We start from the raw sequence: 26944 nt of genomic DNA, 5'->3' as shown, positions 1-26944 counted from the left end.
TTGCCGGATTCACGCGATTAGTCCAACATGCGTGGGTGTATGGATCTGCCGCTGTTAATATAGTGAAGCCAGCAAATTTTAAAATAACAAGTGTTCCGAATATTGTTAATGCCGATGATCGGATTTGTGCCCGGGCCGGGGGTATTTGTTGCCGCCGGTGAAGGTTTCACTGTGATTGAGGGCGCCGTATTCTCGTGGTTTGCCGGATTTGACAGAGATGTGTATTACGACCGCGGTTTATCAAGTACGACTTGCGGATTTTAGGAACCCGTTAATAAAATACCCTGCAATGAATTCAAAATTCCACCACTAAATATATACTGCCGGGTCAGGGTGTGATTGCCCGGTTCGGCAAAATTTTTTGCTCTGACTAAACGATTAATTGGGCAATAAATTCGAAAAAAAATTCCGAAAAAGACCCAATATTACAGAGAAAAATTATATCAGATCTAAAAATTAATAATCAGATCAAAGAAACAATCATACCCGATTTGCAAATTGGTGCCTTCGGGTGCCGGTTTGCAAAAATTTTTTTTGCCTCACGATCAACTTTCTCTCAAGATAGGCGAATTTATAGTCAATCTTCACCGATTCAGCGTTCCGGACGCAACAGAGAGGTCAAATCTGGCTCTAGACACTCCCAATTTTTGCGGATCCTCCAGAATTGAGGTGCTGAAGCATGAACGGTCTCGAACGGCTACGTGATGAGAATCCTCCTCAGCTCTGATACCATGTAAGAATTTGGCTTAGGCCAGAATTCACCCAAGAACAAAAGAACTCAACAATAGCACACAGTAGACCAAAATAGGCAGAGTATGATCAGAATGATGATATTCATTCAATAATGGATACAGCCAACATCAGAGTACACTAGGAGTGCCTGAATATAAAGGCCTCAGGAGAGCTTCTAGAATGCCTAGAAGTTAGCACCATGACATGTCATACAACCAGGTACATGTCCACCAGATATGGATTATCCTCCATTAAGCATGGGATTAAGTGCGATGATGTGAGGATAAGACTACAATGGTGTAGCATGAAAATCAATGGAGTAGACAACATGTGCTAAATGAGGAGTGCAAAAAACTGTGTTGTCATCATGACAACTCAGTGAATGATGCATACTCCTGTGTTGTAGACACCATGTGCCTAATTAGAGTTGTGTAACTCAATGAGAGTTCACAAACTCCTAAGTGTCTCACCTAAAATAATAATAAAATAATGCAAAATAATTAAATAATGCATTAACCTAAGTAAAACTTAAGTAAGTGTAATAAGTAAATACTTATTTACACCAACAATAATTAATAAATAAATAAGAGCGCATGCAATTATTAACCTTATTTACTGCAGGTGACAACCAACTGCCAAAGCCACCCACTGCACTGCCAAAATTAGCAACTGCCAAAAATAGACTTACTAAAAATAGTAAGTCCATAACTGGGACCCCCAAAACACCGTGTCACCTCACAGAGGTCGCTATGATGAGTTAACTCCATCAACTGCATAGATTTGCCAAAAACGAGGACATTACAAAGTCATGGCACTAAACCCCTTCTAAAAACTCATCAAATCAAGCAAGGAGCATTCAAGGAATTCTTCTCATGGGCTAGGGTTTGAAAGGATATTGATCAAGATCTTACCTTCCTTCCCAAATTTGGTTTCCCCTGCTTATAAATCTGTTGTTAACTCAATAAAAAACCAGCTTCTCTGATTACAATTTTGTTCATGCTGAGTGCAAACTCTTGCACAATCTTTGCTTATTTTCTTAAGGCCACCTTTATCAATCAAGAGTCTACTTCAACACTTGGATATCTTCATTTCATTCAAAGAATAATGCACTTTCAAAAAGCTGCTTCTGCACAAGATTGACGATGTTTCTAGTACTACTGCTATTGTTGGCTGAACAAGTCATAGCATCTAGTTTGAGATTTGTTGTTCTTTAATTCTTATGGGCATGTTGGGCTTTTTACTTTGCCCTATGTAACTAGGCTCCTAAGCCAACCATTGAGTTAACTCTCTCAAGATTGGGCTCGGTTGCCATGAGGGTATGTATCCCCCTTCCCTCCAAAACCAAACTAGAACCATTTTGAAATAAGTGATACATGAAAAGAAATCTCCTTTAAAAAATGAATGAACCTTTGGAGAGCTTTAATTTTTTCCCTTTCTTTTCTTTTGAGACCCTAGAATTTTCGCAAAGAAGGCCTGGGCCTTTGTAGGAGATAAAAGACTTTGTGCAAATGATTTTACCCTTAGTTATTGGATTCGTGCCTAGGAGAACAAATTCAGATTTGGATCTGATCCGGATCCGTGGACTGCGAATCGATATGAATCCACAGTTCAAAATAAGGATCTTGCACAAATCCATCACAAATTCAAGCAGATCCTCACAAATCCAGCATGAATTCGTCATGAATCCCCAAGCACCCATAGGCCAAACTTGGAATAAATATATATCATGTATATATATATATATATATATATATAATTAATTCTCAAGAATCCTAATGGGAGAAATAAAAAATCATGAATCCACAAATCCAATTCACGTGCCCGAATCAGATTCATATCTCGGTAACTAAGATTTTACCCCCTTATAATCCCCTAGAGCTTATTAAAGGAACCTCTAACGGATGAAGGACCTATATGGGGTAATTTAACAGTTTCTCTTGTACATTTTAAGAGAGATATGCAAATCAGCTTTGACAATATTCTGGGTGCCCAATTATTAGCAGTTGTATCTTAAGCAACAGAAGTTCTTGATGTTCCAATAGGACATATTACTTATCTAAGCTACCGCCCCAACAAGATGGCACCTATTCTGCTGTAGGAAGAAAGATTTTAGATCACTTTGTATATGAATTTTGAATTTAGGAAGGAGACCAAAGACACGGTAGACTTGTCTTTACAATCTCCTAACTTTATTTGTTCTAGTGTGGTCAGTGAGACAGACTTACCAAGAAAATTACTTGTACAATAATTTATATACAAGAGGTTCATCTCCAATTCTGAACTTTCAGCAGCATCACAATAACAGAGACCAACGATTCCAATGATAGTTGCAGGACATGTTTACAAGCCATGATTCATTCTTGCATAAAAAATACTTTTTTGTTAACTCTGTCTCCCTAATTGTTCTGTTGCCTCAAGTTGTTAAATCAATGCTGCGGAGATGTTCACAAGCCGTGATTCATTCTTGCATAAAAAATACTTTTTTGTTAACTTTGTCTCCCTGATTGTTCTGTTGCCTCAAGTTGTTAAATCAACGTTGTAATGAGATGAATTTCTTTGTTCCCAGCTTGTGTATGGAAAAGGTATATTAAAACAGCTTATGAAGAACATGCAACTTGCCAAGAATGTAATTTTTTGTGGCCTTGTGAATTCATGTCACCCTAAATACTCTTTTGCAGGGAATGACGAGAACTCATACCTAGACAAGCAAATTGACTTATAAGTGCTAAATAATTAAAAGCGTGAGTTGGAACATATAATCATACAAAACATGGCCAGTGTTTAGTATACTAATTAGGTAAAAATGAACATCTTAGAGTGCAAAATAACTCATATTTACACAATAATAAACCATAGTTTACATGAAATCCTTTCCAACAGATTTCAGGGATTGCATCAAGGAAGTATCACTTCCAACAACTTTTTTAAAGAAACATATCTTCCTGTTTTTGTTACAGAAAATATTCAATTCATAACCTTCTTAGAAAATAACAGAGCTCTATAACATAGTTGTTCCAGCAAGATGGATAGGTGTACTGTTCACTATGGAAGATGCACCTTGAATTATTGAATCAAAGGAGCTGAAAGTTTCACACCGCACAACCACCCGCCCCCCCCCCCCCCAACCCCAATCTTGATAATTTCTGTAATGTTTTTAAATGCAATGCTTCTCCTGCCACCAAAAGTTTGTCAAATTTTGTAGCTTCTAACAGTTTGGTTTTGTCAAATTCACCTTCAACATGGAATGCTACTCCTGTTTGTGCAAGACAATTTCCATCTTTTCTGTCTAAATATATATCACGACCAAGAAGATTAAAATGTGCAATGAAATGCATTAAAAATACCATTCATACTTCTAAAGATAATAGAAGCCATTAAGATTTCATCTTTAATAGAAGCCATTGATAGAAATAATAGTTCCCGAGGATGACCAAAGCCCCAACCCCAAGTTGCAAATTCATTAGTACTGTAGAGATCATCTCTGAACCATTTTGTGCTCCAAAAAGAAAATGGGCCTGTTGTGATTGTTTCGACATTGCTAGCCCTGTAGTAGCACTATTGTTTTGATATATCATAAATACCATTTCCTTGAAGTGGTGGGATTTCTTGTATTTGTCTTACTGATGTCTGTATAAATTCTGTTTGCACACAAGATCAATGTCTTGTCATGTATTTAAATCTTGTATTATCTATCGAATAGTTGAATATTTTAAAAAAAGACTAGGTTTAACCTACAATAATAAGTAAATACCATTATTATTGGCCAGTCACAATTCTGAGAAATTGTAACTTTGATTCTCAACTAAAATTCCCTTCCCAAAAGTATCAAACTCATTCTCCAATGTTAAAAACAAAGACAGGTTGCCTTTTATGAAAAGCAATTCAACCAAATGAGCTAAAGGGATTGTAGATTCACAATTTCCTTCAAAGATTGATGTGGTGCATGCTTTAGCATGTGCAAGAACCTTACTATGAAGAGCATCGTATAAACTGTCATGCCCCCGTCATAGTACCAAATATTTGCACCATCCTTAGGTAAATAAGCGAACACCAATGCTCAAGAAAATTGTTTTATCTGTAATACTGCACAACATTGTGTAATCCAGATCAGACCAAGACAAAAAGAAAAGGGAAGGTAATAATTCTATCCCATCGGATGTTAGCAATTTGACCTACTGCTAATGCTTAGGCTGTTTTATACACAGCAAAAACTGTACAAAGGCACTTGTAATTACTGTCAAGGAGTGATGGCAATCAAGGCAGGAATCTCATTAATAATTAAGTCAGCAATTTGATTGTGTTATCAATGAGTTTTTAAGGGGCAAAGGAGAGTAAGAGGAGACACCGCACTTGGAAAGGCTATGATTGAAGGAACATAACTGTCCACTACCAATTTAAGACTATAAAGAACCATAAACTCTTCTGGTAAAAGGCTATCCAGGAATTGGATCATGTTGGTATACCAGCAATCTGTATTTCAAAATACTAACCATCTTACGTTATAGCAACCATTTCAAAATTTAGATTGTTCATTTGTTTATTAAATTTTACTTTTCTCCTACAAAAATCATGTAGAGGTTAGTAAGGAAATAAAAATAGGGAGGGAAGATACAGGCTCTCTTTCTATGTAGACCACCCCATGTTGGATGGATGTGTTCATGCCACTTTTGGGAAAAGGGATGTTGTATCACATCCTTGGGCTTAGTTGAGGTGAATGTTGTGGAGACACTCTATTGTTCTTTCCTCACCAATCTCTACAATGGTTGGTTGTAGAAGTGAACCAAAATCATGGAAGCATATATGCTTAATAAGGAGATGCGAGTTGGGAGGGTAGAAAGAGTTTCCCTTACAGTAGACTACCCCATGTTTGATGGACGTGTCCCTCCTACTTGGTGGGCCAAGAGGTGTTGTATCATGCCCTTGAGCTTAGTTGGGGCTACTATTCCAGGGAACTCTAACATGCTCTCCACTTCAACCCCTAGGATGGTTCATTATTGGAAATAATACAATAAAATACTGAAATGTTTTTTTAACTTAACTGTTTATTTAGTTTATGTTTACAATAGCTATCATATATTTAAGTTTAGAATACTATATGTGAACAAATTTGTTTTTGAATTGTTACTTTGGGTAAAAATCAGGTATACTTTAACTAAGGCACATTATAAATGAAAGATAGTGAATGCTCAGAATGTTTTGATGTAAACAGCCATGTTACAATTGTCATTGCTGTCCAGGTCATGACAAGTAATACCTAGATCACTCCAAAGTACAAGACAATATCAGGTTGCTTTGACAGTTGACATAAAAGTCATCATAGAAAAGTTCATTCATCACATGTTTATGGAAGGGAAAGTTTTCCTAACAGTTTAAAACTAGCAATTATTGTATTGTACATTCTTAAAAAAATATGGAGGTGCTATCGCAGATTTGCAAGGGGAAAATTTTGTCGGCCGTACCGAAGAGATTAACATTAAAATGAATAAAATCTTGAAGCTTATGGTCCTTGATATAAGATTCAAGGCAAGCTCATAAAAGTGACATCGTTGTATTTACAACTGAATGACTCAAATGTTCTAATCAATACAATTGAAAATTATTAGGTACCTAATTCTGATGTCCAGCAATAAAAAATCTCATTATTAGCACATGGATGCATTGCTAATCAAATGTTGATCGAATTTTCTATTCTTTAAAGCAATTACAAAATTTTCTTTAAACCAATGAGGTGATTGTACTAGAGATAATAAAGGCACTCATATTCTAGCTACTCCATCCAAACATTTGTCGCCTTATAGGAACAAAATTTCCAAATGTCAAAATATTTTCCAAATTTTATAGACATCAGTAGGATAGTAGGGGAATGATAAAATATCTATATAGCTTTTCAATTGAAGTTTCATTCAACATCCTAAATTCTAATAGATAAAATTTTAACAACAAAAATCTTTACCACTACAACATTAATATTAAAATTTTGAACATCGAACACTGACTATTTAGTATTGACTGTTGAGGTGTGCATCCCATAAATTTGGCTACTAGAAGTGGAGTTTGCATTCCAAAAGATAACATTCCCTCTTGGGGATTCCTTGATTTCCATCAGAGTTGGCTTCTGGTCCTCTGGAGCTTAACTCCATATTGCCATTGTCTGGGCATCAATATTATATCCATAACCTCTTAGCTCTCCGAGTTGACTTTCATCCTCAAATGAGATAGACTTGTGTTGTCTTCTTATTTGGTCCAGTAGGAAAGAAGAGCTTATGTTTCATCCTGGAAGACAATCATTCCACTTCTTCTCACCAATTCTCTTGCTTCTTCCACAATGAGAATTTAAGTGGTAGGGTCATATTCTTGCAATTTTTGAACAAGTTCAATAGCTGCCTTGTTAGAATCACCTGGCTTCTTCTACAGAGACAACTCCTTTTGCTTCAATTTGAAGGGGAAACTTTTAAACTCCTCTGTCTTGATGAAATTTTCATCACTCGTGAACTCAGTCTCTTCTATGATTCTTTCATCAATCATTTGGGCTTGCAACTACAATTTCTTGGCCCTTTGTTCATCCTCAGATGCCTGAGATACCAAATATCTCCTTCTGATATCATCAAAGTATTGACTACCCCTAGGCAATATCTATAGGGCCTTTTGCTGAGCTTTCTGTGGCACTTCCACCATCTTTTGTTTTTTTTATTTACTCTACCAACTCTGAGCTCTTAAGCTGATCTTCTTCATCATCAATGACTTCAATGGCTATGTCATCATCAGAATATTTAGGATCAACCTTTTTCCTTATTTCTTCAGGGACTTGTGCTACTATTTCATCATAATTTTCTATACACTTGTCCAATTTTGACCATTAGTCTTCTTCGAGATAGAATACCTTGAAGGATAGATCTATTTTTTTCATCCCCTGTTCAAAACTAACATCCCTACATTTAATCATCCTCTCCCTACAAACATCTTTATTTAACTTGTCAGTACTAACATCCTTCTCCCACATAGGTTTTGTAAGGGGTAGGTTATATCCTTTCATACTCTTTAAGGCATTTCTAATTACATTATAGGGGTCATAGGTCCTAGCTGGCCCAATTGGCAATTTATAGCCTCTCAAATAGGCATTAGTTTCCTTAATGACATTCTTGCCTATCTTAAAGTCTCCTACCTTGGTGCATCTACACAGGAATGTTCCCTTCTTGACAAGTTTACCTAGCTATTCCCTATTCATTGAAATCAATTCCCATAACACTTCTACAAACCCTAGCCTCTCAGGGACATATTTGGGCAAAATGTGGTATACTCAAACAAAAAGACACTCCCCTAGTCATGAGTTAATTTTTTACCAACATCAAAACACATTTTGGGTTTAACAACCTTTCTAACACATCTAGGAATTCTTTCATTCACTATTCCCATCACTTTAAGAACAGAATGCACAAAATCATTATAGAAAGAAATTTCATTTTAATAGGGGTAGAATCTTTGCCATACCCTCATCCATCTTTGTACTGGTAATCTTTCTTCCCATTCTTGTGTGGATTCGAAGAAGCTTTGATCAAATGCATCATCATTTTTGAATAGGATCATATGCATAATCATTGAATAATGAGGGAATCTGAAATTCTCCAATTGTCCTTGTTGAGCAACAATGATCTCCTCATGTATCTTGTCAATTATGTATGCTACATAATCATATCTAACATTGGTGTTTGGGTCTTGGATGTTCAAAGCCATAGCATAATGTCCTCCAAGGGCATTCATGGTTCCATCTGAACCCAGGATCTTCTTCAGACCAAAGACAATATTTTGAAGTATCTTTGGAAGAACTCAAGAGGCATTATCTTTTCTATTTCCTTCTTCTTTGGAATATCTTCCTTCTCTTTATGGAATGAAGGGTTATGCCTTGTCATTATCCTACCCATATAAAAGTTCTTATGTTTCTTGAAATTTTCAGTTTGGTCATCAACATCAATAGGCAATGCCATTGGGCCTCCTAGGTCAAATGCCTCTATAAATGTCTCTTTATCTAGGGCCAAGAAAATGCTTCTATCACTCCTATGGAATGACTTGCTCACTAGATTGTAGTAATTGACTAGAGCCTTCACCAAGTCAACATCCACAAACACTTCATGCATTATCAACTTGCCCAAGTTTTTGACCCAAGGGTTGTAGATTGGAACTTTCTCTACTCTGTTTTTATAGAAGAACTAGAACAATTCATATCCATTTCTATCTAGAACCTTTGCATCTCTACAAAACACATATGGATCTCTAAAAGTATGAACATTTGCAGCTTGTGTATTTTTAGAACCAGGAAAAATATGTATCCACTCTTCAACAAACGAGCTAGGTTATTTGTCTGCGAAGTTGATTCTTCAATTACTGCTTGTGCAATCAACTGTCCTTTCTGAGCCATTTATTCAAACAATTCAATCAATTTTGTATTATATATGCTGAATAGTTATTGAAAATCTTCTCTTCAACTCAAAATTCGCTTGGAAAAACTCAAACAAATATGAAACTGGTAACAAAAATCTCTGTGCCCTTCAGAATTTATCTATTTTCTACAACAAGAGCGTGGCATTAATGGAAATTAAATCAGCACACTTCAAAACCTATCATTTCTCAAAAAGCTGGCAAGATTTTCACTTTTTCATACTCCGTACATCCAACTCATCCATTTTTATCCAACTCAGACATGGTCATTGAAAAATATTTTATGCTTTCGTAATTTTAGAGTTGCAATGATGCGATCACCATCTTTTCACTGCTTCGCCATGGTTTCTTCTCTTTCTTTGTTTCCAGCTACAACCATGCAAATAGGGCTTTTCTTATTGTTTCACAACCTTGGATCCATTTTCTTTAATTGCTAGGTTTGGCTTGTGAGGATGCAATTCCCTTTGTTCGCCCCTTCGCAACTTCATTTCACTTCAATCTCTAACCATTGTGATTTGGTGATGAGCTCTTTATTTACCATTTCACATCTTTGCCACAGTTTAGGGCTTGAAATCTTTCTTTCCAACGATGATGCAATGCTTCACATTTTTACCTTATCGCTTCATCACAACCACCGGTCATGATTTATACTTTAACTATGCGATGTTGCGCTAAGAATTTTCTTTGACTGCTAATTCATCCATCACAACATTGCAACTTAACAATCTAACTATCTTTGAAAACTTGCAAAAGTGTGACCAATAGCTCTTTGCCACTTCGCAACTTAAGATGTTAACAACAATTGAAGCCGTGCAAAGATGTGATCTCTAGTTTGTCTAACTGCCACCTCTTTTCGTAACTTCGCAGCAAAGATCTTAACTGTTTTCGAAACCCTTTACAATCTTGCACTAACTTTCAACTTTAACTATTCTGAGTTCATTTTGCAAGCCCACAACTTCAAAGATGTAAACACAACTAAACCCTATGACAGTTCGATCAAAAAAATTTGCCACTTTGCAACTTTGACTCTAAGTCATTCATAAACCTTAGCAATATTGTGATGGTCGAAATCCTTAACTACATGATTACATTTTGCACCATCGCGGCTTAACTTGTCACTTTGATTTAAACCCTTGCAAAAGAGTGACAAGCATTTCTTCTAACTATTAGATATCTTTTGTAGTTTTTCAACTTATAATCCTCCTTCATGGATTAAACGTGCGATCATACAATAAGGTTTTAACTTGACTATTTTCTTCTATCACTATTTCACAACTTAAGCTCTTAAGTCAACAAGTAACCCTATGAAGGTGCAGTTACAAGATTTCACAACCTCGTTATGTTAACTTTAGATTTCCTTTAACCACTTGTGAAGATGCACTAGTCTTAACTCTTAACTGCTACATCCTTTTCACATCCTCACAACCCTGTCTTCATAGTTTATCTGACCTTTTTTGATTTTGCACTGATATCCCTATTAATTGTTTCCTTCTGTTCGCATGGTCACAACTTAAAATATATTCAATGCTTTCTGGCTTGTGACCTCACGATGACTGTTTAAAACTAACCCTTTTTCCTTCATTGCAGGATCACAACATGAATTCCCTTAAGCAAGAAATGACTTGCGATCATGCGCTTTTGTTGTTTCACTCATTCGCACCTCTAACATGAATGTTAATAATAATCACTACGAAGCCATGCTCTATGTGTTCCGCTTTTGAGGCCCACTCCCCCGCCTTTTCTCACCCATGTTCTTCTTACCTCTATTTTCTTTGCTATAAGAAATAGTCCTTTATCGCATCTCAGTGTAAATCTCTATGCTCCACGCTTATCCATAATCCCCAGCTCTTCTGGCACAATTTCTTCCCCCGCTGCTCCCCTCCCCCCTCCGCCCACCACCTCCACCCTTGAGTTTCACTCCCTAATCTCTCACACCATTGCTCTTTATGACATTCCTGGGCAGCCATCTACCCACCTCATTCTGCCTCCTCATTGTCACTTGTTCACCCCCTCCAACATCTATGAGGCCATTAGATCCATGAGATGCAATAGAGCTACTGATGAGGAGGGGTTCTAGGCCAAACTCTTCAAGTTTGGTGCCCCGATCCTTAGTCCTATCTCACTATACTCTTTAATAGGGTAGTCTATACTGGTTTCCCTGATTCTTGGCATAGGCATCTGGTTTATCCAATTCATAAGACCGGACCTGTCTCTAACCCTGGAAACTACAGGGCTATTATGATCGGGCACACGTTTGCCAAATTTTATGCCACAACCCTGAATGCTATGATGTCTAGAGAGCTTGACAGGCGAGGGTGTAGAGCTAAAGGACATGCCTGTTTTTGTGCTAACTACTAGACCATGGATCACATTTTGACATTACGGGCTATTATTGAGGAGGCTAGATATAGATCGGTGAAAGTTGACTATTGCTTTGTTGATTTTCACAAGGCTTTTGATTCCATCCCTAGGATGGCTCTATTTCAGAAGCTTCGTGAGATTGAGATTTCTGAGATGCTGCTAACTGCTATTATGAGATTGTATGAAACTATGGTGGGTAGATTCAGGGCTCCTGAAGGATTTTCAGTTCTGATTCATAGCACCATTGGGGTTAAGCAGGGCTGCCCTCTCTCCTCCACTTTGTTTGGTTTGTACATTAATGAGCTTAAGGACTTCCTTATGAACTCCTCGCTCCTCGGTGATGGATGTTACTTGCATCAGGTCTTGATATCCATTTTTCTTTTTGCAGACAATGTGGTTCTTCTAGCTTCTTCTTCAGAGGATTTACAGAGGCTTCTTGATGGTTTGGCTTCCTTTTGTGACCAGAAACAACTTGTGGTTAACCTGGGTAAGACTCAGGTTATGGTTTTTAATTGCTTACAAACCTCTTGTTTTCACTTCTTCTTTCAAGGACAAGAGATTGAGATTACTTCTTCATATATGTACTGTTAAGGCTGAGAATTTGCACCCTATTAAACTATACTATTTTAACAATCTTGCCTAACATGGGAGTCATTTCTGTATGTGGGACATGCGTACCTAGAAATGAAACCTCCGGATTCTAGGCCGGTTCCTATTGGATAATCTCTGGTTATTATATGAAACTACTTTAAACTTATGGGGAAAAGAGTTAGAAATGCTGGAAATGAACTTATAATTTGTAACTTAAACTAAAGAACCAGGTGATACACCAAATGTGACAGGAATATCGAGAAAATAATGGCTTTCTTAAGAAGACTATATGAATTCTATAACTAAAGATGAAACACTTCTATTATGTATAGATATGCATTAATATTCATAATAAGGTCCTTAAACAGATTAGCAAGGAAGAGGAGTTCTTCACATGAAAACCAAATTTAACTTAGACACAAATTATAACCTGCATACAACATACACTCCTGCAACAAGGTAATAGATGAGACAAAAGAAAATAAGGAATTATTAACTCACTTATATCTCTCATCAATCATGCACTTGACACACAAACACAGGAAGAAAGAAGGCTTGAATCTGATAGAAAACTGCTCCAAAATATTGCCAGTATTTACTAGTCTCCAAAAGAGGTACAAAATTTTGCATGAAAACTGCCAAGGACAAAAATTGTCACAAGAGCCTCTCTCTTTGCATAATCAGAACCAGAAGCTTACTGGATCAAAACAGAACCACGGGCGACAATGCAATGACAGAGAACATCTAACCAGTCAAAGTCTGAAAGGCAATGACTGGTTATCTCTGACTTTCTCTCATATATTTTATTTTTCTTGTTCTTAGTACATATGAAAGATAAAAATTGTATTCTCGATTTGTGTGAGATACTTTGCCTTTAGTATTTCATCATTATGTGTAAAATATCAAATGTATATTCATGAAATGAATGATACAAGGACATTTATATTCTTTCAAATAACAAATGAAAGCGTTTCCAGCAAATAAAATTTGAATTCTCAGAACTGAATTTTAACATGTGTTAAAATTAAGTAACATGTACCTCGGAGTGAAGTTCTCTAGACCTCGATTTAGTATGAGATTGGTGATTCAGTCCAGAGTTAGTAAGGTTATGGGATCTCATGCTATGCTTGAGAGGCAGTGCTTCAAACATCATTTTCAGGATACCTCATCCAAGCTGTCCCTCTTGGACTCCCTGTGCAATCGACTATTCTTTATGGCTTTGTGGTTTGAAGGCCTTCTCTCCTGGTCTCGGATTGGGCCTCGATCGAGTGCGTACAAACTCTACTTATATGGTGTATCATTAGATGTCACAAGTTTACCCCTCATAGTATTATTATAGCTAAGTTTGGTGCTTATCCCTTCAGACTTGTGGCCATTTTTAACTTGATTTGGTTCCCTCATCACCTTTGTGGTTTTGTGGATTTGACTGGATATCAATATAGATACTCCTATCTGGCCCACTGCTCTTCTGTTATGACTACAAGTTCTGATACTAGCACTCGATCTTGTTGTTGGTATGCTTAGGAAACATCTCTGCTGAGTTCGATTGGGATTGATATCAACCGCCTCCCTCCATATTAGTTCTTGCTGGATGTGTTGGTTCATCTCCTCCCCTCATGTTAGGAGTTGAATGAGCATGTCAAACTCGATATTTATAGACAATACATTACCACTACTTGGAGTAACCCTCCTGGAGATTTACGTCAGAGGATGGCCTTCTATGCTAAGCACTTTCTAGAGATCTGTGATGGGATTGTTGTTCATCCTAGCTACCTATCTCAACGTTGGTGTCATGCCTTGCGTATCTCTCCAGGCTCCTTCAGAGTTGGTTCTCACCATTTTTAGGCCCAGATTGACCATCATATGGATAGCAGAGATTGGATCTATCAGTTGTTTACTTTAGCGGAGGTCAAGACAGAGACTCACTTTATTTTCCCTTGCCCTATCTTTTATGAAATCATAGGGAAATTTCATTTCCTTTTTAGGGATTTTTTTTCTCTTTCAGCATTCTTCAGTTACATTGAGCAAAGGTGTTTCACACTTTACCTTCAGAAGGCCACCCTGCTCCATGATAGTACTTTACAGTCACTACTTCCTCATCGACATACCTTTGATCAGCTCATTACTACATTTTTCTCACCCTTGTCTCCATCACGGGGTGTGAAAAGGCCATCCAGTAACATCGGTCACTCCAGGTCTGTGAGACCCTACAACAGTTTTTCATGACAGCGATATTCCTCTACTAGCTCTCATGGACATATAATGGCTCATGTTCACTCGCAGTCATAAACTTTTGTGGCTGATTTCTTTTGGCCAACAAAGGACTCCTAGTTCTTGCCTTAGCACATCTCTTCTCTTCTTGTTTCTTATTTCTTTCTTACTTTTCTCGGACACCGTTTGGTGATCTTGTTATTGTCTTCTATCTTGTTGTAAGCTCTCAGTCCCATAGACCCTTTTGTGGTCTATTATTGGACATTAATATTATTATCTTATCTCATCCGACTGAAACTACCAAACATCAACATGACCCAGCTAAGGAAATCAACATGTTACATTGTTCTGCCAAACAACACAGAAATTCAAATTGTGAATGACTCTATACCATGAGCAACATAGCTGGGTCTCAGAGTCATTGTGCCACCACAACCTCCACCTCCAAACTGCTTAGAATTCATAAAAATAATTACTATTCTCAAATTTGATATTAAATACACATGATTATATTCAAATTTTGCACAGTGAAAATGTAAATACTTAAATAATACTTGCTGAAAAATTAAACATAGAAGCACAATATTTTTTAGAAATTTATTATTATCCCTTGGAAATGCAAGTATGTTGCAAACCAATCATATCATTTAGAAGCTAAAACTTATGAACAAGTCTTGAGATGAGAGACATCTGTTACCAGAAGATGAATTTTCTGTATTGAAATTGTTGTCAAATGTTTCTTATCTATGCAAGTAGTAACATAACCTTTCCCATGAAAATAACTGGACAACATTTTTGAATGAGCTCCAAAAAGGTCTAGACAGCAAGGGTGAAGGACTTTGGTTACTACCTGCTTTGTATGACCATGAGGTCATACAATATAACTTCTAGGATTTACCCTGAATAGTCTTTATTAATATTCATATGAGCAATCAGCAAATGAAATACTTAGACAACAACTAATAAGAAGTATGGTAACAAGAATCATATCTTCGCAGATTCTAGAAAATGGCAAGCTTACATCTTGTACAATAATGTATCTATTTGTACCCAATAGTCTTGTTAAGCCAGTCTTTCTAAAGTCTTTAGATCTGGTTGTTTCTTGTAAGACAATCTTATCATTTTTTATTTGCAAAGGGCATTGGTTGTCTAGGAAACCTTAACCCCCTTGTGTTCATGACAGAATAAGCCTTATTGGCTGGATTTTAAGGTAATTTTACCATTTTATCTCTTCCAGCACCTCTGTCTATGCCTTCCATTGGGTGTAGCCAGGTGAAAGGATTCGCTACAACAATTTGGGAGTTTATCATATTGCGCTCCTTTCCTTTTCTGGAGTGTGCTTTACTAATCTTTCATTGAGATTTTTTCTTGGGTGTTATGATTTCATTGATCGGGGTGTAAATCATGGCTTTGTTGAAAACCATAGGTCTCCTAGAAAATTTTCTCTTTTGATTTCCATTGAAGATTGTCATGAAATATGTTAGTGAATGATAGAAATATGAAAATAAGCATTTTTGAAATACGATATGTGATGATTTTAATTATGACATAATACACTCAAAGAATACTCACATTTAATTACACATAACTATACTTTTAGTAAATAAAAAAATCCAGGGGCTGCTCAATATGTTAGTAGTGAATGGATCTATGATGAGTGTGATAGTGAGAGTTTTAAATTGTATTATATCATAATTCTAATTATTACACAGTACAATACAGAAACACTCATATTTAATAATACTAATTGTAATTTTAATAATTAGAATAGATTACAAATCCTAAGAAATTAAAAAAAATTGAACATATTTGATTAATTGGCAGTGGGAATATGAATATAAGTATTTAGAGATTGTAGTATGTACTGATAATTCATAAACAATCACAAATAATTATAACTTAAATAGCATAGAAACCCGTAGGATTGACCCTTTCTAAGTGCCATGTATGTTTGTAAATTTGAATTCTTCCATTGAGTAGATGAATATTGTCCATGTTCAACCTTGTTTTAAAATGTATACATCAGTGACAGTTAACTTTTGTCATTGAACTTTACTAGCTATTCAAAAAATATACATTAATGAGTCCAAAGTTTTGTTAATTTTATTTGCACTAGTACATTATACGATTAACTTGGGATCGTCCTAGATTAGGAAGGGCATTTTAATCGCTCAGCATGAGAAAAGGTCTATTCAAAGATTCATTATAGTTGAATCTACATGTTAAACTTCCAAAGTCCAAAATAACAAACAATGCATGGTCTACTTACTTTTCAGCTTTCACCATACCCTTATTTACAAACATTCTAATTCTAAGATTGAACAACTTATTAATACAACACTAACAGTAAGACTTAATCCTGGCTCCATGACAACAATGCTAGAAGCACTTTTAGCTGCATATGGGGAAAAAGCATGAGCCTTAGCAAAGAACAATGATCAATGGAAAGAACAAAAAGACCATGTTCTTAACTTTTAAGATCTTACCTTGCAATCTCAGCATGTCTTTTTGCCTCTTCAGCCATCTGATTAAGGTCTTTCAAGTTGTTCTTGTCACCAAATATCTTTGTATCTGGAGGCTACAATCCATGCAAAGTCCTTTGAGCACGGGCCCATTTTATTTGTCTGACCTCTTTTCCAAAATCATGTTGTCTGGTGAAGGAAACCTGAAACATACAACACCATGAATAAATTAGTTCTCGCAGGCAGTCGACTGACTTGATTGCAAAAAAAGAAATAGCATACGAGTTGGATTGTTTTAGTTCACACACTCTTTCCTCAATAGGAAACTTGTAAGCCTTTCCACTGATGGCATATCTAATTGCAAAATTGCTAAGATGAAGTGGGAAGTAGAAGATTATGAAGATTATGTTGTAAACGCATGCAACACCAACCAGTCCCACCCCATGCCCTGTATTGCAGAAAATCTCCAGTTTGCATAAACAACAATTCAAAGCAATCATCCATTCTTTTGTGGATCACATGATCTTTTGAGGAAACTACCGAAAGAACCATAAATTATTAACCTAGCATAAGTAAATGATTTTAGAGACAAATAGACTATTTTTTGCTCGTTATGCTTTTGCTTCTTTTACCCGAAATTAGTATTCATATTCTTACAAAACTGAACTCCATGGAATGGAGAACAGAACTAGTCTACAAGCAGAATAGAAAAACAAAATGTTTTTCATAGCATACCCCTTTTATATTTGAGATGATCAGAGTTCCAGGTCCTCCTGGATCAAAAAAACATTGAAATTTATCTATTTTATCTTGTCTAATTGTATACTAGTCGACAGCTTTGTGTTCTTCTAGGATTCAAATTCACTCGTAAAAATATGCATATGCTTTGAGTATCTAACATGATGGGATTTTTTTTGAACAGTTGTTTCCTAGAGATGCACCTTCTTTTCTTGGTGGAGTGCTGCAAATATATTAATTTCCAACTGAATATATTAATATTGTTTTCTATAATTTTAGTTGTGATGTGGCTTAATATGTTATTTACCTGACAAGTATCTAAATGGTATTTGTATTTATGTTTGACATCTTTGGTACAAGCTTCTGGTATTCTTTATAAGCGGAGGAAATGATTATGATCCCATGGCAACAGCAATAAAGACATCTGCAGGTGCAATTTTAGCAAGGCTTCTAGTGCAAAATAGTAAATATTTCTTACATTTTACGGAAGATTACTCTAAGTAGTTTCTCAATGTTGATAGGATGGTTGTTTATAATGTGTGGTATGAATTTCACATCTTTTATTTTATTTTGAGCTTGACCTATTCATGCACTAATATGCATCAAAGTTGTCTCAAAGCTGTATAGAAAGAAGCTATTGTTCATTCAATGAATTGTGACTGAATGCATAAACAATATCAGGTTGCTCTAAAGTCACATTTCAAGGCTTCTTGATGTTGCTATTATTATGGTCTCAATATAGGTCCAAGAAATTAAAATATGAATAGTGGCAATTTATTAGTCAATTTTTGAGATATTGATCTTATAGAGATCCATTAATTAAATAATGGGATCGGCTAAGAAATGCAATTAAATCTTGATGATAATAAGTAGATTAGAGATGAAGAGTCAGGTTGACCAGTGATTAGGAGAACTGAATAAGATTGGTTATTATTATGGAGAGCTGCAATCTCTTGAAAGAAAAGGCATGTGTCATTTGAGGTCTAAAAGGACACAACCATTCAATAATGAGGATATGTAAATTGATTGAAGACACTCCTTTCCATAATCAATCAGACTATTCTTATTTCATCCTATTCGGGTATGCTCTCCTTATTGGCAAATCTGGTTGGAGGCACATAAGTATCCAATAGAGACGGAACCATTATTGTTGCAAGAATACATATTCAGATCAGAAACAACAATCTCATTGCTCTAAATGATATCACCATCTTTGGTTGCATACATAGACTGTCCTATCAGACATAGCAGCACCTTCCGACTGTCCAAGCATATAGACATATCAAGCACATCATTATATCATCATTGCACTATTTATAAGATATATTAGACAGCCTTGTAAGAAGGTTCATTGCATAATTCATATGGTGGCGTATTTTGTGATTCAGAATATTGCAATTCTGCTTAGTAAACATACGTACATTTCATTTGTCCTCTAACTTCAACAAATAGGTGAGGTGTTTTGTAGCAGGCAAAAGAAGTGAACTATTGAAGCTCAAATATATAAAACAATACAAAAATGATGATACATTGATGTTCACTTGATCTATTAGTCTTTGACAAGATAATGTGTTGTTTAATTATTGTATGAAATAAGGAAGGAATGAGTAAAACACAAAGCTTGATCGAGTATCAATCACAAGGTTAATGAAGAAGTTGAAGCCGAAGATTACAGAACTTAGTAAAAGCCGAGCATAACAGTATTAGTCGAGTGTTAGTTATAACCGAGCAAGAAGAAGAAGGAAAAAACAGAAGCAACCAAGCATAGTGAAGACCGAGCGAGACAAAATAATAGATACTGAGCTACCTAGTGATGACTGAGCGGAAGAGCACAGTGATGACTGAGTGTCAGCAAAATAATAGTTTCTGGAAGAATTGAGTTTTAATGCCGACATAGTTGAACTTACGAATTGGTCAAAACATGTAAATGATAAGGATTGATGAGATGACGTATTTAATGCACAAATTGAGTTTGTTAAGCGATCAAAGGCAAGAATTCAAGAAGTTTCCAAAAGTTTCAAAAAAGGAGTAGAAGGACAAAACAATGGACAGATTCATTGAATCTAATCAAGCCTTAAGATCTAAGATGATGTTTAAGCGGCAAAATATCAAAGCTACCTATTTAAGGAGGCATATGAGATATTTTATGGTTGTTGGCTGGTTGTATTGTGGTGAATTTGTGAAGAACTTGTGAAGAACAAAGTAGCAGAGAAAAAGTGAGAAGACTGGTAAAGTATGATTGCTTGAATAGTTGTCAAGCAAATTAGAGATGAAGAATATATGAAATCTAGTCAATGAGCTAGAATGAGCTGAATGGAGATTTGAATTTGCGAAGTGAGTTGTATTTTACCAGATTAAAACCTAGTTGTTACTTTCTAAACATTATGGAAAATAAAATCCTTTAATCAAGGTGAAATTCTAATGGAATGATCTAAAGTTCTCTAACAAGGCCATTCCTAACAGGGTTATTTAAATCCTATAACAGGGTCACCACCTAATAGTGTGTTTTGTAACCTTTAACAAGTTTGACTCTTAATGGAGCTCACTTAAGAGGAGTGAAAAGTGGTAACATGTTATTTGGTGATTTTTCTAAAATTGGATTTCCACGTTAAATTTTTATGTCATACATGTGTGAATGTTGGTTTCATGTTTCATTCTATTTACTGTTTTATATTTTTGTTAGTTGGCGTATACTAAATAGAGAACTAAGTGCTGAAATGAATAAGTTGATTTATAGTTGAGTTGTTATATTGGCCAAATGCATTTGAGAGTTTAAATATGTGGTCTAAAGTTGTTAAAAGTTGAATTAGGAAATCTGGACCTTAGGATAACTGATTCACCCCCCTTCTTAGTTATTATAATCATTCTAACACAGATTTGTTAGAGCTTATAGATCACCTCACACTTTCAGCAAGAGAAACTTACTAGCCTCCCCAACTTCCAATATCAGAGGTTATATAATCACCTACACTAGGTCAAGTTGTTGTCAGTGGAAATTTGGATGATGCAGTTATTAGAATCAACATAAAGGTGCTTCTTTGGACATTTGAGTCTTTGCATAACATAGTACATAAATTTAATTACCTAAAAATTTCACAAGCTTTTCTTGAAGATCATTTTCTTTTGTTTGATTTTTGCAGGTTCTAGTTATGCCTTCAGGGGAATTAGCAATAATGGAAGCTATTAAAAGGGAATTCTAAAGTGCTAAATATTGCAAAGGCCAAGGACAACAAAGATATTAGCCTTTAAGGAATTGATTCTTCTATTTTAATTCTTGGGGGAACCCTTTGTATCCTTATTTTCTTATTCTAGTAGCAGGATGTATCAAACTAAAGATTGAGGGAATCCTAAAGTGCTAAATATTGCAAAGGCTAATGACAACAAAGATATTAGCCTTCAAGGAATTGATTCTTCTATCTTAATTCTTGGGGTAACCCTTTGTATCCTTATTTTCCTATTCTAGTAGCAAGATGTATTAAACTAAAGATTGTTGCTTTGGACATCAGAAAAACTATACAATTTGCAGCTGAGATTGTGAACATTCTATTTTCTGATCTAATTTACAAAGGAAATCAGAACTAATTTCCATGATTGCTAATTTTTAATTTTTTTAATTCTATGAAAAGCATATCGGTGGAATTACATGTACACCATGGAAAGGATTCTCCAAGAAGAATACAGTTTGGTTGTACTGGTTCCAAAGATGCATAGTTTGGAAAAGGGCACCACAAATATTAACTGCTAACCAAGTGCTTTGCTATAGGCATTTGGAAAAATAGAAATATTTCCAAATTTATTATTTATTTCTTAAAGATGATATGTCAAACACTTCTATGCTTATTACGTTCAGAAATGCTTACTCATGCCACATTAGCATTTATCAAACACTTACTCGTCAACAAGAAACTGACTCTTCTAATTTTTGAATTTAGGCAATTGATGTTACAGACGGAGTGTTGATCGTGGTCTCAATAGTCTATAGTTTCATACATTCACCTATTGCAAGCATTCCATAAAGGTGAGAATACAATGATAATATTGGACACTTGCAATATTGCATCAGATTGACAAGAAAATATCAAAATTCTTATCAGAAAACTTATTGGTGAAGAGAAAATTCATTAACATATCAATTGAGTATTCTATGTTCCCAAAGGAACAATGTGATCTATCAAAACCTAATCAATATCTGCAATAATTGTGTTTCAAAATATGTTACAGGTCTTAAAGAATGATTGCAGCTGGCCAATTTATTACAACACCAATATAGTGTTGATTGCACAGCCTTGTATTGCCCATGATACTTCAGCTTTGGGTGCACAAACATGGATCTTGTTCCAGAAACAGATTACCATCTTCCATATTGAATTTTCATCTCATTACTCGGTAAATTCTTCCTTTGCATGAATTGCTACAATAGATAGGAAAGCCCAATTAACATGGCACCAGTCATATCTTTCTATAGGGACCTTTCATAATTCCTGACCACCGAGGTTAGTTTATGACACAGGAGCATCCTAGGGTTGTTTGCAATCTTGCATGTTAGAGTGATTTTGGTTTGTAGTTGTAGACTCGATCACCAAAGGAGTGGTGCTCAATTGCTATTGGGCATAGTTTATGCTTGGGATCTCGACATAATGATGCAAAGCCCCTGTATTTACCTTCAAGGAATTATGATCAACTCAGAGGCTTCAACAAAGAACCCTGACATTATACACCAATAAAAGAAACATCTTCATTCACACAATTTGATTTCTATAGATGAGTAAATTACTTATAAATTTCAGTCTTGACATTTTCTTGCAAGACCCTTTGGAGAAGTTGTTCCAAATTGTCCCTTATAAAACATATCCAAAGCTAAGGCCAATCTATTGAAAAAATTATAAATTATGTGCTCTGAACCAAGACCCATATTTTCTATCATAAATCAGGAGCAAAACAGTAACCCTATCTAGGGCATCAAATAACTTTCTCAATATAATTTTAAATAACACCAAACCAATTTCCACTCAACCTTATATAGTCTAGTTTTTGAATCCGTAAGCCATTAATTATTAGAAAGAATAAATCATTCTACAAGCACCAATTGTGTCCTATAACTTCAATGGAGATCCATAAAAATCAGTCTTCATTAAAAATGAACATAACCTACACAAATATGAATGAAAACAACTCAAACCAATTGGAAATAAAACCTAGTTCACATATATTCTCAATTAATATAAGTATAGTTCTTGATTCATTCAAATGTGACATTACCAAACGTTTCAATCTGATTGTATTTAGGCATCATCAAACCTGAAAATAACAACTTTTGCCAAAACTTTCATAACTTCTTCATTTCTATTTGAAATAAATCCAAACCAAAGCTAGAAGAAATTTTATTCACTACATTATCCATATATATATATATATATATATAGATTTTACATGGTTTCTAAGTTGTACATGGTTGTACAAGACCTATAACTAACACTAAAAATGAAAAACCAATCAAAATAACAACTCACAATTTCACCAAATTTATTTATGATGAAAACGTATCTCTTTCCTGAAATTAATGCTTTGGTTCGACCATACATACATTTTATAGTTTTTGTGGTTGGTTATAACTTCCAAACCACCTTTTAAACCATCTCCTTACATTCTTTTAATTATTATACAACTTTGACAACATTTATGCACTTTATGCATTTTCACATTACAACTTTTGAATAAACCAAACATAAACCAAAATTATGACTCAAATAAATTTAGATCTCTCACATTAAGATTTTTAACCTCCACTTTTATTTTACTTTAGGTGTCTCTTCACCACATACTTGGGCAGCTCAACATATACTATGGAGCTTGGCATGCTCTGTGAAGCTTAGAAATACTTGGTAGCTCAACAAGGTCTAGGAGCTCGACAAGGTCTAGGAGCTCGATAATGTCTATGGTGCTTGGCATGCACTAGGAGCTCACTAGTGCTTGTGAAATTACTGGTGCTCGGCTTCATCTACATGTTGCAATGATGCCTAAGTTAGCTCAACTAGTGTAAGAACTCAGGTATGTCTGGTTGAGTGCTAACAATTGGCTTGGTCTCGGTTCCTGTTGGTGCCAAGTTGTTTATGAGCCAATTTTTAGCATTTAATTTGTGTAGTGGTATTTAATTTGTGTTGTAGCCAAGTTGTGGCTCAACATATATTTAATGTTTGGGATTTAATTTTGTTTGTAATGAACTAGGCCAAATTGTGGCTTAGTTGGATATAAGTAAGAGGTCTTGTAGAGTCTTTAGGCATGATTAGGGAATTATGAGGATCCGTCTTGGAGAAGAGGATGCAAACTTCAAAGAGCTAGTAGTTGTAGCTTGAGAACTAGAGGATAGCTTGGTGGACTTGAGGGTACAAGTGTGGATTATTCTTGGTATTCTTATCTAGTTGTGGATCTAGACTAGCTGAGATTGGGGTTTGTATTGTAAGTTGGATCTTGTTGGATCTCACAAAACTGATATTGTAATTTCTATTTGTAATTGTCCCTAACCCAGAAGCCCTTATAGCTAGGCGTATTGCATGTAATCAATTATATCTATGAATAAAGAGTTGTGATTTGATATTAGGTCTTGCATTTGTGTTTTCTTCTTGTTGTGTTTTCGCTGAGTGGTTATTTGCCAGGGGCTAGGACATCTCCTTTGGGGATTCTCCTACCTTGCACTGCATAAGGTGGTATCAAAGATAAGGTTGTTCCTGAGTGTGTTGAGAGATTGCCAAAGTTGAGCCAATTTGCACCAAGATCTTGGGTTGAAGAAAGTTGATCTTGTGGAGCTGATTGATCTTCTAGATTGGTGGGTCTATTGCTTAGGGTTTACAAAATTTTGGAAGATGCCTCCAAGAAGATTGGACCCAAGGGAAATTGATGATCTTAGTGATGTTGTGGAGGAAAGGATCTCAAAGAAGATTAGAGCAGAATTCAGAACTAAGATTGCATTGATGAAGAGTGACATGATTGTTGAAATTGTGAGTGCTTTAGGTGGTGTACATATGCATGTGGGTACTGAAGGTAGTTACAAGAAAGTTGCTAAAGAATTTGAAGTTACTAGATCTAGTGATGAGGATAGAACTAATCATGTGGAGAGACCTATTGAAACTAGGGTTGGTCAGTTTGCTAGACTTGGATCTTAGTTGAAGCTGAAACATAAGATGGAGGTTTCTAGTTTCTCAGGTACTTTGACTCTCGAGACCTGATTGATTGGATTAGTGAATTGGAAGACTACTTTGAGCTTGAGGATATTGAGGATCTTCTCAAAGTGAGGTTGGCACAAACTAAGTTGAAAGGACATGCTGCTCTTTGGTGGAAAGAATTACAAAGAGACATAGAAGAAGAAGGTAAAATGAAGATCACTAGATGGAGATTAATGATGACTAAGTTGAAGGCTAAGTTCATTCTTGATGATTATGAACTTGAGTTATTTAAAAGGTTGCAGAATCTGAAACAAAAAGATATGATTCTGAAGGATTATACGGAGGAGTTCTACAATTTGACTATTAGGTCTAGTTATAGAGAATTGTCAATGGAAAAGGTAGCTCAGTACATTAATGGTTTGAAATTCAATATTCAGGATGAGGTTGGTATGCTGAATATTTCTTCAGTTGAGGATGCTTATCAGTATGCTTTGAAGGTAGAAGATAAGTTGAAGAGGAAAAGTCAAGGTAATGCTAGAGTGAAGGAGAAGTAGGATAGCTCGGCACAAGCTAAACCAAGTGTAGTAGGTGAACCAAATCCTGTTGATTAGAAAAGGAGGATAGGTATAGGTGAGCTCAAAGGTAATTGTTTCAGATGTGGGAAAGAAGGGCATAGATATTTTGAATGTCTGCATGGTAGGATAGGTGTTGTTGTGAATGAAGTTACAGTCCAAGACAGTCAACCTGAGCAAGGAGAGATTTTCCTAGCTCGACAAGTATTGGTTGGTCAAAGGACACTAGATTCTTGTCAGATGACTAGTTTGTTCAGGAATTGTTGTAATTAAGTCTAGTGGTAAAGTTTGCAAGGTGATTGTGGATGTTGGTACTACAAATAGCCTTGTTGCTGAGGAGATGGTTTAGAAACTTGATTTGGAGAGAGTAAGACATCCTTATCCTTATAGGATTGGCTAGTTGCAAGGTGAGCATACTTTGGAAGTGAGGGAGAAATAACTTGTTAATTTCCAAATTTGGCTATATAAGGATCAAATATTGTGTGATATTATGGACATGAACAGTTGTCATGTGCTTCTTGGTAGACCTTGGTAGTATGATTGCAGGGTTGTGCATGATTGTGTCAAGAATGTGTTTGCTGTTGAGAAAGGTGGCATGAAGTTTTCCCTGAGTCCTTTGCAGAATGAAGAGCTCAGTAGGAGGAACGTAACTATTGGTAGCCAAGTTGAGTTGACAGATTCTGAGAAGGTTGGATATTAGTATGAAAAGAAAACATGTAGCACACTGAGGATGGATATGAAGAAGTAGAAGAAGAACATGGGAAAGAATATACAAGTTGAATACTTAGAGGATATGTATGTGAAGAACCAGTTTGGGATTTATGTATTGAATCCTAGAATATGTTTTTCTAGCTACTAAGAACATCTTTCGAACCTGGGGTGTTTGATGCAGGAGCATCCTAGGGCTATTTGCAATCCTACACATTGGGGGGATTTTGGTTTGTAGTTGTGAACTCAGTCATCAAAGGAGTGGTGCTCAGTCACTATTGGACATAGTTTATGCCAAGGAGCTTGACTTACTCTGGGAGCTCGACATACTTTGGGAGCTCGAGATATACAATGGAGCTTGACATACATTGTGAAGCTCAACAATTCTTGGGAGCTCGACAAGATCTAGGAGCTCATCGATGTCTATGATGCTCGGCATGCACGGGGACCTCAATAATGCTTGTGAAATTACTAGTGCTTGACTTGGTCTGGATCTTGTAGTGATGCCTGAGTTAGCTCATCCAGTGTAAGAACTCGGTTATGTCTTTTTGAATGCCAACACTCAACTTGGTCTTGGTTCCTGTTGGTGCCAAATTCTCTATGTGCCAACTTTTATCATTTAATTTGTGTATGGGTATTTAATTTTTGTTGTATCTAACTTGTAGTTAAACATATATTTAATGATTGGGATTTAATTTAGTTTTTAATGAACTAGGACGACTTGTGGCTTAGTTGGGTATAAGTAAGGGGTCTTATAGGGTCTTTAGGCATGATTAGGGGATTATGAGGATCCGTATTGGAGAAGAGGATGCGAACTTTGAAGAGCTAGTAGCTGAGGCTTGAGAATTAGAGGAGAGATTGGTGGACCTGAGGGTACAAGTGTGGATTCTTCTTTGTGTTCTTATCTAGTTGTGAATCTAGACTAGTTGAGATTGGGGTCAGTATTGTAAGTTGGATCTTGTTGGATCTTACATAA

The 26944-nt window shown here is 35.9% G+C and overlaps 1 protein-coding gene across 2 annotated transcripts in view; it reads left to right on the top strand.

The window, feature by feature from the left end:
- The window catches only part of LOC149558334 (uncharacterized), a 77745-nt gene extending 56619 nt beyond the window's left edge, over positions 1–21126 (top strand). The window contains exons 3-4 of one of the 2 annotated variants that reach the window (XM_089832595.1): positions 17889–17958; positions 20669–21126. In XM_089832595.1, coding sequence (XP_089688721.1) covers positions 17889–17958; positions 20669–20715 — 117 coding nt within the window. In that variant the 3' untranslated portion in view covers positions 20716–21126. The remainder of the gene's footprint in view (positions 1–17888; positions 17959–20668) is intronic. The other variant, XM_089832596.1, reaches the window with a different exon arrangement.
- Positions 21127–26944: the final 5818 nt, after the last annotated feature.

This window comes from Cupressus sempervirens, chromosome 5, assembly GCF_028749045.1.
Source record: "Cupressus sempervirens isolate cs-2001-9-10 chromosome 5, ASM2874904v1, whole genome shotgun sequence".
Taxonomy (NCBI): domain Eukaryota; kingdom Viridiplantae; phylum Streptophyta; class Pinopsida; order Cupressales; family Cupressaceae; genus Cupressus; species Cupressus sempervirens.
Note: the sequence above shows the minus strand (reverse complement) of the source record. Positions and strands in the feature narration are given on the sequence as shown.